This window comes from Cynara cardunculus, unplaced genomic scaffold, assembly GCF_001531365.2.
Source record: "Cynara cardunculus var. scolymus isolate 2C unplaced genomic scaffold, CcrdV1 Un_Scaffold_3844, whole genome shotgun sequence".
NCBI lineage: Eukaryota > Viridiplantae > Streptophyta > Magnoliopsida > Asterales > Asteraceae > Cynara > Cynara cardunculus.
In genome coordinates, this window is record NW_020201639.1 from 26,785 (window position 1) to 40,511 (window position 13,727).

The following is a 13,727-nucleotide window of genomic DNA, read 5'->3' on the forward strand; positions in this document are numbered from 1 at the left end:
AGAAATTATCGTACAAAATACATAGCCCAAAAATTCCAAAATACAAATTCTTGTACCAATATCTACAAAACTAGATTCATCATAAACTAGTCTTCACACAGATATACACATAGGAAAATAATACATATGATGAGTTAAAAGAACAGTATGTAAGGTAAATACATATTTATTTTCACACAGATCTTCACTAGATTCATCTAATATATTTGGTTACCATCACGTAACTCAGTGGTTCCTGCAATACATATTAGAAATACAAAATGAGGGTTAGATCAAAAGGTCTATTGAGATCCCTTTTTCCATGTAATTACAGGGTGAAGATAACCAAAATCTTTATTTAAAATCAACTTTTTATTTAAACAGATACATAATCATATAATTCACAATTACCAGTGCCCTGCTGATTCCCAAAGCCAATCTCTGACTTTACAAATAACATTTTAAGTAAAACAGGATAGAACCTTTCAGGTTCCTCATAACTCATCTCTAAACGTTTTCAATAGAAACATAGTTATTCAAGCCTTTGGTCAAAAGTCGATTATCTTCTCCTCAATAACAACTTTACTACCATTTCCAATAAGAACCATGTTCCTGAATCTTTAAATCACAAAGAAATAAGGACTCAGAAACATCGTAATCTTAAAGGATATAATAGTAAGAGTTATGTTAATAGTGCACACACAAATGCCACCTTTATATCCAAAGGTACACCTTTCCTTGATATGCTACCCTTATCCCAAAGTACACCTCTCCTTGATATGCCACACTTATTTCCTCATCAAAATTTACAGATTATTCCCAATCAGGATAGACCGAAGTCATAAACATTCTGATGGAACATCATCTATAGTTTTAACTAGAATCCGTTTCAAAAACAAACATTAAATACTCTTTCTTTATCATTATAGAAAGAACCATATACCATTACATAATCCACCTTTGAATAAAATATTCATTACTTATCCGCCCATCAAAATTGTTTTAGCCGGATTCACATCTGGTCAACTCCGAATAATCCAATCAACAAAAAAACTTAGCCGGACTTCATATTCGGTCATGCCTTGGCTGGATTACATATCCGGACAATACCTTCCCAAAAACATTGATCATAATTGAATCCTGTCAATACATATACTTAAACTCTTTATAACACAAGTCTAGTTAAAGAACCCGAACGGCCTTATAGCCGGATTGGTACGTGTCCGTACGGCACGCTAGCCGGATTAAGACATTTCCGAATGGCTCGTTAACCGGATTAGACCGTATCCGGACGGCACGCTAACCAGACTAGGCCGTATCCGGACGGCACGCTAACCAGACTAGGCCGTATCCGGACGGCACGCTAGCTGGACCCCTACTTCTCTGGTCAAAACTGTGACTGGTTTCATAGTTTCAAAATCTTTCTAACACACTATCCGGTCAATACTTTGACCAGATATGCCTCTAATCCGATCAATATGTTTTCAAAACAAAAACAGAATTCAAAATATTGAAGATGAGATTCATATACTTTGAAATATTAAAACCACTCACCTTATGTAATTTAGCAAATGCAAATCAACTTCAGATTCCAAATCAAAACAAGTAATCCGTACAAAACTCTCTCTCAAGTTTTATCGCAAAGGCCAGGAAAACAAAACCCTTCCTTTGGAGCCTTTACCACCTTTTATACCCCTTTCCAAAAGTGGAAAGGCGGCTAAAAGACTCATGTGCATGCCCTCCATAATAATTAGGCATGCATGTATACCTACTTAATCCATGCATACAAATATAATCATGCACACTCACTTACATACAATCTCATGCATGCATTCATATTATGCATATATCTTTCATGCATAAAAATTACACATACTCACATGATCAAATATAACAATTTTTCATGCATTCACATAATCATATATCAAATAATCACATAATGATTACCTCAGGTTATAACCAAGACCCGGTTATCACAATCAAATAAGGGGAGATTGTTGATCCTCTCTCTCATTGATTTGATAATGATCCTTTTTATCTATCGAAGTAGTATGTCGTTCAGTTTCAGCGATCTTCACTGAGTCTGTTCAGTGATCGCTGAACGTTTATTGTAGTCGTTCAAAGACTATTATACTTCAAGAATACAAAACTCACACCATAGATCATTCAGGTCGAAGATAGAAGCCGAATATTAGAGACCAGCAAGTTCATGATCTGAAGCGGTATTCAGTGATAACAAGCTCGTCTACATATGTATGAAGTCTGCACAAGATTCAGCGAGCACTGATGAGGCCTTTCAGCGTCATCCTAGTATTCAACGATCAAATGTATCTTGTCGAGAAATATTGTTTTTGTATTGTCCTTCCAAACACAAAGGACAAACCCCTACCTTTCTAAGTATAATATAGTACGGAGCCACTCCTTTGACTCTACACATGCTTACCTACTCTATGAAAGAAGACTGCTCACATATGGCCAAAAATCTGGCATATATGAACAATGGACAAGCTTTCCTCCAAAAGTTTGATACATGCCCTGTAGCTTCTGAATTGCAATGCAATACGTATAAATAGCTGAGTGGTTCTTCTCTCAGTTATCATCTTCCTCACTAAGAACTTACTCAAGAAGTTATTTCTCTCACTACTCTCTATCTAAGAGAAAAACCCACTTTAACAAGTGAAGAGCACATTTACTCTTACCTTATTTCTTGTAGCAAATCTTTTGTTATTGCTATTTGTAATCTTGTGTGTATCTTGGATTGTTTAGATAGGATATGTATCTTATCTCTTTCGCAAACAATCTATAAAATTTGTATTAATCTTCTTAATCAATGTATAATATTTAAAGGTGAAAGTTTCTATGTTTGTATTCATCACCCCTCCCCCTTCTACAAAGTTGTTACCTATAAACTATTGTAGACCCAGCTGTGACCAACAATTGATATTTTGAGATCTCAGTCTGAAGCTTCATCATATATCTTGACTAGAATATAGATTTTATTATTTAAGGATGAGGTCAGAAGGAATTTCTTGAGCGTTAGAGATCTTATCAAATCAACTTCAAATTCTCTTCAAAAGACACTGTCAGTTTTATCTGAAAAGGTTCAAACCTTGGAGGATACTTGTAAATCTCAGGCGGGGTTTTTCAAATGATCAAGATGAAATTAAAGAACAAGTTTGATGTTGATAAGAGAGAGAAGGTAAAGATGGATGAGAAAGACAAAGAGTTGATTACCAAAGCTTTAGGTTGTATTAAAGATCGACTAAAGTTTAGAAATGTTATCAAAAGATTTGAAACTTATTTTGGACTTAAAAAGAAAAGAAAAGGGTTTGTACAGAGATTGCAACTTGATTACAAGGAGAGAATGTTGGGGTTTAAATTGTAACTGTAATCAAGATGTAGGGGCTTATCTTGTAAATACTCTTGGGTATAAATACTTTTCAGCTAGTTTGTTTTAAAAAAACAAGCTCTTTCATTGTAATGTGTATCAACTTGTAATTCTCTCTTTCAATATCAATGCCAAGATGATTTCTCTATTAATGAACTTTGGAGCCTTTGTTCATATAACTTGATTATGGGTTTAACATACAAAAACTACTCTATCTCAAACAGAAAAAAAAACGACTTTCGGACCTTTAAAACAGATCTCCACTGTTGAGGACATACATACAAATTCTATGAAGTCTCTGTCTAAAAATTACAACGAACCGATCCTTAAATCTCTAGGAAATGGCAAAACGACACGAGTGCACTTTTAGTGTAGATAAAAATTTCCATCTTTTCTATCTCACTTTTGTATTTTATGGACTTTTTTTTGTCTTAAAAACACTAGGATACAAGACAATATCAAGGCTGTATTGAACCACTTCATTAAGGGGTTGTTTGGCAGTTGCTAAACATGTTTGGTGAAAGATGATTAAGTAGTCAGAATGATTAAAAGCGTCTTATGATATTGTACAAACTGAAATATAGTTGTCTGGTAATTGTTTAGAATAAAATCTGGGCTCTGAATTGTTTAGGGGCCCAAGATATAAAATCATTTGTAGATTTTAAAACTATTAAGAGAAACATTTTTTTCGGGAAAATTGCACCAAAATAGAACCAACTTTCACCTGATTCCTATTTTGGGGAACCAACTTTCAAAATCGTCATTTGGGGAACCAACTTACACCTGATTCCTATTTTGGGGAACTAACTTGCACTTGATTNCATTTGGGGAACCAACTTACACCTGATTCCTATTTTGGGGAACTAACTTGCACTTGATTCCTATTTTGGGGAACCAACTTTCAAAATCGTCATTTTGGGGAACCAACTTGAACCTGATTTCTATTTTGGGTAACCAACTTGCAAAATAATTATAAAAAATAATTAAAATTCGTTTTTTTTCAAAAATTAATGCAATAAAATCTATTTTTCATTTCAAATCTCGGTTTTTTTAAAATTCAGATATCAAATTGAAGATTTTTAAAAAAATCCAAATTAACACAATAAATATTGTTTTCTACTAATGAAAAAAAAATCAATTTAATAAAAAAAAAATTAATTGATGCAATAAAAAAAATATTAAATATCACATTCAAGATTTTTAATAGATATAAAAATCTTGAATGTGATATTTAATAGATATAAAAATCTTGAATGTGAAATTTAATATTTATTTTTTATTACATCAATTGATTTTTTTTGCATTAGTAAAAAACATTTTTTATGGTGGTAATTTGGAATTTTTGTTTAAAAAAATCTTCATTTTGATATCTGAATTTAAAAAAAATGAGATTTGAAATGAAAAATAGATTTTATTGCATTAATTTTTTTAAAAACGAATTTTAGTTATTTTTATATAATTATTTTGCAAGTTGGTTCCCCAAAATAGGAATCAGATGCAAGTTGGTTCCACAAAATAACGATTTTGAAAGTTGATTCCCCAAAATAAGAATCAGGTGAAAGTTGGTTCTATTTTAATGTAATTTTCCCCTTTTTTTTGTCAAACAAGATTAAATTCTTAACGAGTTTTAGTAATTAAGAGGTCGACTCTTAATTAAACTATTAATAACTAAACAAACAACCCCTTATTCATTAATAATTAAACAAAGCCTTACAAAATATTAGGAGAACTTATCTAAATATTATTCTTGTAAATATTCCTCAAAACTGAGTATAGAAAACCCCTTTAGAATATATTTGTCCGGTATTTGTTGTAGATTGATGTTCTTATCCGACCAGGGGTATTTGTGGCCGATAACCAACTCCCATTTCCAGATGAACTCGCTGCACAATTAATCACTCGACCATTTTCGTCCATGACTGGTCTCGGCATTGGGATTGCTAGTCTCAGCATTAACACCACAAGAATCAGACACCCAAACATCCAGTTTTCTGAGCTCACACCAAAACCCATCAAAATCCCATTTCACTCATCTCTTTTCCTCACAAAGTTACCAACTAACGAGCCTAAAACCCTCACTCTTCGACCCAGTTCTGTTTCCGAGAGCTCAGTATCATCATCAATAGGAGCCGAATCCCTCGATGATGTTGATGATGACCCAACTGCAGAATTGAGTTATCTCGACCCCGAAACTGATCCAGAGAGCATTACAGAATGGGAATTGGATTTTTGTTCTAGACCTATTCTTGATATTAGAGGGAAGAAGATTTGGGAGCTTGTAGCTTGTGATAGCTCTTTGTCCCTCCAGTATACCAAGTACTTCCCTAACAATGTTATTAACAGTGTTACTTTGAAGGATGCAATTGTGTCCATTTGTGATGAATTGGATGTGCCTTTACCTGATAAAGTTAGATTCTTCAGGTGATTCTTTGATGGTCATTTATTGATTGCTCGATTACTTGTTTATTGTCATTGGCTAATTCTAATATTGGTAGACTGAAGTATTTGTTTATTTGATGATTGTTGTAGGTCACAAATGCAGACAATCATTACTAAAGCATGCAAAGAGCTTGGTATAAAACCGATTCCTAGCAAACGGGTGTGTGCGACGTAGTTTCTAATCTACATCTTAAGTAATCAATTCACTTGTCGTAGCCTTAAACTCATCATCACCCCACACTTGTTGTTTCATGTGATACTTTCTACTGTAGTCTTGGTCTAAGTCTTCGTTACTCATGTGATTGTTGTCAATCTTTTTGCACATGGAGACATAAGCATCTGCAGTTGAATAAAGCTTATTTTTTTGAGTGCTGGGCTCAAATTTGTTGATCGTGGGTCTTGAAAATTCAGTTATAGGGCGCCTTAAGTGTGTGTTAATCAGCTCCAAGGATATGACAATATACCTCAAAGACATGTCTGTAATAATTTTCTGAGGTCTGTCAGTCCCTTGATCCTTGAAATGTTCAATTTCAGATGAGTTAGACTTTAACTTGAAGATCGATAAGAATAAATTTTGATACCAACATATAACTCCGAACTGAGAAGGAAGTATTAGGAAAAAATAACGTATGAGGTACAATTATAATCATCTCTGAACAGAGTTTGAGTTTCAAGAAGACATGCTTTGACTTTCTGAAATCAAAAGGAACCCCACCCCTAGTTTGCGACAAGTCAATCTGAATATTAGCGAGTAGAAATTGTTAAGTACCATGATACATTAAGGCATTACTACCTATGAAATAAAGAAAATGTTTGATGAGAAGAAAAACTCACTAGTCTATGTGCTAAAGATTATAATGAAATCGATAATGACATCTTTTGTTGCATTTGAGGGGACTCTATTGGCTCCTGGAAAGAAAAAAGTTGGTTGTATATGAAACAAGATTCAATGGTCTTGTAGAAGAGAACAGTTAGAAAAAGAAAATGAAAAGAATCAAGCAAATATGTAAAAGAAATCTGCAAATATTGAGGAAACAGAAGGTCTGTGTGTATGGAAGTTGTCAACTCCTTGAATGAAGGTGTAGAGACAACGGTTTGGGGTGAACTCCAATGAGTAACAGATTATGGACTTGTAGACAAGTAGATTAGAAGAGTGTCTATTTGTTGTTATTAAATATTTTATGGCGTCATTGAACTGGATCTCATGTCCATCTTTCAAATATGAAACGTTCATAATAAGCAGTAACCAATAAAATTGCCCAGAAGGTTTTACAAGTTGCCATAATTGTCTCATGTTTAAAGAAACGTGGCGCATTGTACCTCTGCTTACATCTACATCGCTTATATGCATTCTACTGGTACCCTTAACTACAGCTTTAATATCTCTCAAATGGCTGCCTCTCCAGAATAGCTTAAGCCCGACCTCTAGATGCCAGATATTCATGAATTTAACTGGATTATATCTTACCTCCTCTCCAGAAAAGATGTTCTCCCTCCGGTCAATGCTTGACTCGCACGTAATTTTTAATCCAAGTTTTTGACTCATAATCAATTACATAAAGTACCCTTCATCAGCCAAAATTGAAAAACCTTGTGGGCCACAACCAATTTCACCAATATCTTGTGATGACTGCTAATGGGCAAGTAGGTACATTTTGGATTGAAATCTTTCCAAAAACGAATTGTTTCATATTTTTGGGACAAACCATAAATAGAAAGTGTTGCATTCTCGGGACAGAGGGAGTACGATGTAACCTTTTAGGTCAACTAGACTACTTTTGTGGCAGGCTTAAACCAGCATTTTATATCTTTGGTGTTTTGTTATAACATTTAATGTAATAATCAATGCTTGCTCTAATAATGAAGGATGTATCTTGGATTATAAAAGTATTCCATTTGACCATCATGTCAATTTGGAGCTTTTTTCCTTCTTTCTCTCTTTTTTTTGTCGAAATGGAGGAATCATCTAGCTTAAGTACGGCTACCATACCATAAATGCCATCGTAGTGAGGCATGTTTATTTAAATGTTTTTCTTCTGATTATAGCATATGTTGCAGTTAAATTCTTTTATGACCATTGTTGTAGTTAATTGTAGAGGTTATACTGCCATTTCTAAAAATTGAACTTACATTTATGATTTATGTTTGCAACTTTGCCATTTCTTTTCAATGTAGAACTTGATATGCTGAAATGTAACATAAATTAGGTTATTTTTTTTCTTATTTCAGTGTTTGTCTCTCCTTCTCTGGCTGGGAGAACGGTATGAAACAGTATATACACGACATCCTGGTTTCCAGAAAGGATCCAAGCCTCTCCTTGCACTTGATAACCCGTTCCCAATGGATCTTCCTGATAGTTTGTATGGGGAAAAATGGGCTTTTGTTCAGTTGCCTTTTTCAGGTAAATTCAGAAAACCTTTAAGTATATGTGTTTGTGTCCATGTGGGGTCTCTGAAACAACAGCTCTACTCCTTTGGGAGAGGTCTGTGTACACCCCCCCTCAGTGGACCCACCTGCTGATGGGAGATACTGGTTTGGTTTGGTTTGGTTTGGTTTGGTTTGGTTTGCGTGTGCACATGTGCGCAAATGTGGGGTTAGCCTCTTCGTTAGAAAACCGTACTCGTTTCCTTGCACCCATGCTGGTCCATTTTGCTCAAATTCACCTATGAATAGATGTTATTTGAGGAGTCACCCAAATTTTTTTAAAACCGCAAGCTTGATTAACAGGACTGTTATAGGGGCTAAGATGGATGTTGGTTCTCCTGAAACATAAATTTTCCTATGCTTGGTATCTATTTTATGAATTGGTCAATATAACGTAACAAGGTGATGGTACCACATTCAAAATGTTGTTTACGAACCGGTGGTCTTCATGACAACAATCTCTCTTCTCCAAGGGGTGGAGACTTGCTTAGTGTGGGATTTAGTGGGTTCATATCATTTCGTTTGGTTTTCACTTCATTAAACATGCTGTATAAAGGTCTATTTGATCATTTGAGATCTAATGATGTAATTTAAAGAACAATAGGCATTAGATGGGAGAGTATGTTGGAATCATGTTATGGAGTCATTGCAAGTAAAAGATTGTTTAAAATATTTGTTGGGTTTTGCTCCTTTTTTTAGATTCTAGAGGCCCAATGTTTCACTGTAGCTATTGAATTTCTTGTGTTTGAGAAGTATATACGGTCACATGTTAAATTTTACTTGATTTAAAATTACTATAAAAAAAATATATGGAACTCTCAAATGTAAATGGTATTGATGGATCTTTCAACTTTTCAGACGTTAAAAGGGAGCTATTATCACAAGAAAAATCATTTGCCTTCGGTGCAACTTTGGATTTGGATCTATTGGGGATCGAAATGGATGACGAGACGTTGATTCCTGGACTGGCTGTGGCATCTTCACGTGCTAGGCCATTGGCAGGTGTGTACATAATTCACAGCAAGGTAGCTACTGCTTCCATTGCTAAAAGGTCTGCATTTTGACTTTTGAGGTCAACCAAATTACATTTTGACTTCAATCGGGTACATGTCCCTTGAAATTCTTAGAAAGATTATGATTACAGTATACTCTATTAACAATATTCAAAAAAGAACAAAACAATGGTGTTAACTGTATAGCAACATCCATATTGATTCTGAATTTGAAACTTCGTTTGACCTCCGGGATCAAAGTCAAATTCCCATAAGCCAATCAGCATGTCCAGGCACTGCTTCTAAACTGGAAACAGCTTGAAACATGTTGATTATGCCATGCAGTTTTCACAAGTAGAGGGTCTGAACCTTACGAATTAGCTTAATTGGCAATAAGGCTTTGGCATTTGGGGCTCCTCCGGAGAGGTCTCCTCTTCAAGTCCCTCTAAGGCCATTGGGATTTTCCTTGCTATTCTCTAGGGTCCCATGGGATTAGTCGAGGTGTGCTCAAGTGAGCCTGGACACCCATTGTTAATGAAAAAACAGAAAAACAAGGGGGTCTGCACGGAAACAACCGCTCTACTTTTTGGAGTAGAGTTCAAGTATGCCTAAACATGATCATACCCCCTAGACCCCACCTCTAGATGGGATATGCTGGTCTTGTTTGGTTTGGTTTCAGAAAACACAGTGATTTGACTTTGCGATACATCGTACTGTAATCTAAAAGACGACAGAAATTAATTGTTCCTGCAGCTTGGATGAACGGGTTAGAAGTCTGTTCGGTTGAAGCTGACTTAGCTCGTGCTAACCTGGTTCTATCTGTCGGGATTTCCACCTGTTATGTTTATGCCTCGTATAAGAAATCATCGGTGACTACATCCGAGGCTGAAGCTTGGGAAGCAGCAAAGAAGGCCAGCGGAGGTTTGCATTTCTTAGCAATCCAAGATACATTGGATTCGGATAATTGCGTCGGGTTTTGGCTGTTATTGGACTTGCCGCCATCACCTGTTTAAGTAAAATTCGGGTATATATGTGGTTGTATATTGATGTTACCACAAGGGGTCGAAAATGGTCGACTTTGAATCAGATCATGTGTTGTACTTGGGCACTTTTATCATCACATAGCATTAGTATGATCCAATATTTTCTTAATACAATGACATATTCCAAATTTCCAATCAATCACTTGGAGTCAATAGAGATTTCTTTCAGTTATGTATATACTACTATCTCACAACAGGAGTTTATTACACTACAATAAAATGGTTCTTTTGGGATCTCCAGACAGGGGCGGAATACGACCGTTGCAGTTCGGGGGACCGAAATATAATAGTACAAAAATTTAGAGATCCAATGATACGCACACAATTGTTTTTGCTCTTTTTCCTATGATCTAATATTAAATTTTAGAGAAAATTTGTCTAGGGAAGATTAAGGAGTCGTTTATCAAGTTCTAACCAGTCATATTGCCTTACCGGATGAACATAATAAGAATCGAGAATCTTACACGTAAGGCTCAAGAATCTTACCGGCTAGTGTTTAGTGGGTAAATTGTTGCATATGATGTCATTTTGATAGAGCACAAATTTTAACCAGCAAGATGAATGATAGTGTCAAATCTTACCGGTAAGTATTTATCAGATAAATGTTTGGATAAAGGACCTCTAAAACTCAAAACCTTAAAAATATTAATACAATTTTGTTATGTTTTTTATACTATTATGAACAAATAAAAACAAAACCTTTAGATTAATAATATAACACTACATACAAAATTAATCATTATTTTTTATATTATTTAAAAACTAATTCTTATATATAATTTACATTAATAATTTAATGTGTAGTTCATGGAATGGAAGGAAAAATGCAACATATGGGATTTGAGACCGTGACCTCAAAGATATGGTCATAAAATAATAACCAATTGAGCTGTCAACACCATATGTTTTACATAGTTCATGAACTCTATTTGTGTAAAAAAGAGAGGAGGCCACCATGGCCCCCATGGGGTTCCGCCTCTATCTCCAGGTATCTTAATAGTGTATTTAGCGAGACATTTTACTTTATACTATATATATTAATAATTGTTTGTACCTAGTTCTTGTGTGTTATATGTGACACTAAGGCCATAAACAACTTATGCCATGGTGATAGATTGACGATGATGGGCAACAAAGGACCCGGATTCTGGAATATTTTTAGTTGCAGCATCAAATTAGTTGCAAATATAAAATAAAAATTAATTATAAAAAATGTGGTTTCACTATAAATGATAAACAAGTTATCTACTAGAATTGTTCACTACGGCTCTTCATCTTTTATATGGGTTGTGTAATGCCCTAATCCTGATGGTTGTGCTTGCATTCTTTTGATACTATCAAGTCCTTTATGTAAAGTAAATTTAAATGTATTTCTTTTCATGGTTATGCTTAACATGCATAAAATTTACATGCCTTCTACGTGTAAAGCAAACATGATAAAAACATCTTATTAAATTTTTCATAATACAAAAAAATACATTTACCTATGTAACACCCCTAAATCCATACATTGCATATAACACATATTTCATATATAGAATACATGTTTTCCCCCACATAGGTCCTTGATACAAGAGTCTATAATGTAAAATACGCAACCCAAAAATTTCAAAAGTACATGTTCTTGCATCCTAGCATCTATGCTTCCAAAACAGCTAAGCACATAGGGAAATAATTCACATAATGCTCTTTCCCTTATTATCTTTACCTACACACATATTTTTGAAAACACGAAATGAGGGTTTGACATGAATGTCTAGTGAGGTTCCCTTTTTATGTAATGCAGGGTGAAGATCACCAAAACATTTATTTCAAATAATTCATCTTATGTAGCAAAACTAAAATCATACTGTTTTGGTCCATCGAGCCTCTGGTTCCAAACCACACTTGGAATATATTTCAATAACTAGGACCAGAGCCCCTTTGGCCTCTCTTCCAGAGCTTTTGGTTCCTCGACCAGAGCCTCTAGTTGTACTAACCAGAGCTTCTGGTTCAAAAGACATGATCAACCAGAGCCTCTCTGGTTTAATGTGTAAGCCAACCAGAGCCTCTCTGGTCTGTTTTTCATAAAAAGATTCTAAGTATATAATCCTTTTCTTAAAAACTTTTAAAAATATGATTTTGACATAGAAGCTCTTATCAATAGATACAGAGTCTCTGATCCAATTAGTACATTTAGTAAAAACTTGCTCATTCTTTAAATCAATAACCAGAATCATCTGGTCCAATAATGAGGACCAACCAGAGCCCCTCTGGTTCCTTACAAGGAACAACCAGAGCCCCTCTGATTCCTCATAAAAATGACCATTCTGTTCCTAAACACTTTTAACCAATATCAATGGCCATAGGCCAAGTTTTCCCCCTCTCAATAACATCAATACTATTATTTCTAATAAGAACAATATCTTTGAGTTCTCAAATCACAAAGAAGTAAGGACTCAAATCTATWGTARTCTTAAAAGACATAACAATAAGAGCTATAATATTCACACATAATTCTCACCCTTATATCCAAAGGTACACCTCTCCTTGATATGCCACCCTTATTCCAAAAGACCCCTCTCCTTGATATGTCACCCTTATTCCAAAAGACATATCTCCTTGATATGCCACCCTTATTCCTTCTTCAAAATCTATGAACTAGTTCAGATGAAGGACCGCAATCACAACTATCTTATCGAATCCTCATTCATAGTATTATCCATAAAATCTATAGATTAATTCCAAATGAAGACAGATCAAAAGAATATTCTCTATAGTTTTCAACCAACAGTTTTATCATTAAAACCTTTCAAACTCAAGAACAATCTATTCTTTCAATGGTTTCCAAAAACATCATATCCCTTTTTAAATCCTCAAAACAGGATATCATTTCCAAAATTGTTTTAAAGAAGCAATCCCTTCTTTATCTTTCCCAATACAGTTTTTAATACTCAAATATATAACAATAACACCTTTAAACTATCAAAATAGTTTTTACTATCTTTTCTTCAAAACCAACATAAAGACCCAGTAGTTTATATAACAATATATATAAAAGTTTTAATCATCAAAAACTCACTTTAATAATCATAGGTTCTGCAGATTATAAACACACAGTAGATCTTTAATTAGCACAGAATCTTCAAATCACTTTTGTGTATTAATCTTTCTCAAGAATTCTTTCACTGCCACACACTTTCTTTTTCTCAAAAAGGTTTCTTTCTCCAAAAATCAAGATAAGGTATGATCTTATCTTTTTCCTTCTTTATATATTTTTCTAACAAGGCGGTGATGGTTTTATTAAAATAAAACTCTTTGACGGTGAAAGTTTTAACCAATAAAGGTAATTTAGGCGGTGAGTTTTTCATTATAAAATTCATGATTTCTTAACCATGAAGGTATAAGTTTTTAAATAATATAATAATATTTCCACCAGAATATCTTATCACAAATATGCACCACCTCATGTATGCTTCACAC

The 13,727-nt window shown here is 34.3% G+C and overlaps 1 protein-coding gene across 2 annotated transcripts; it reads left to right on the forward strand.

The window, feature by feature from the left end:
- Positions 1-5,226: 5,226 nt before the first annotated feature.
- On the forward strand, positions 5,227-10,418 carry LOC112503797 (protein TAB2 homolog, chloroplastic). 2 transcript variants are annotated; one of them, XM_025107794.1, is made up of 5 exons: positions 5,227-5,788; positions 5,897-5,966; positions 8,036-8,207; positions 9,089-9,255; positions 9,976-10,418. In XM_025107794.1, the coding sequence occupies exons 1-5, from the start codon at positions 5,283-5,285 to the stop codon at positions 9,982-9,984; spliced, it is 924 nt and encodes a 307-aa protein (XP_024963562.1). In that variant the 5' UTR covers positions 5,227-5,282; the 3' UTR covers positions 9,985-10,418. The 2 variants fall into 2 exon arrangements, with proteins under 2 accessions (XP_024963562.1, XP_024963561.1); XM_025107793.1 differs by having other exon boundaries at positions 5,228-5,788; positions 9,089-9,232.
- The last annotated feature ends 3,309 nt before the right edge of the window (positions 10,419-13,727 follow it).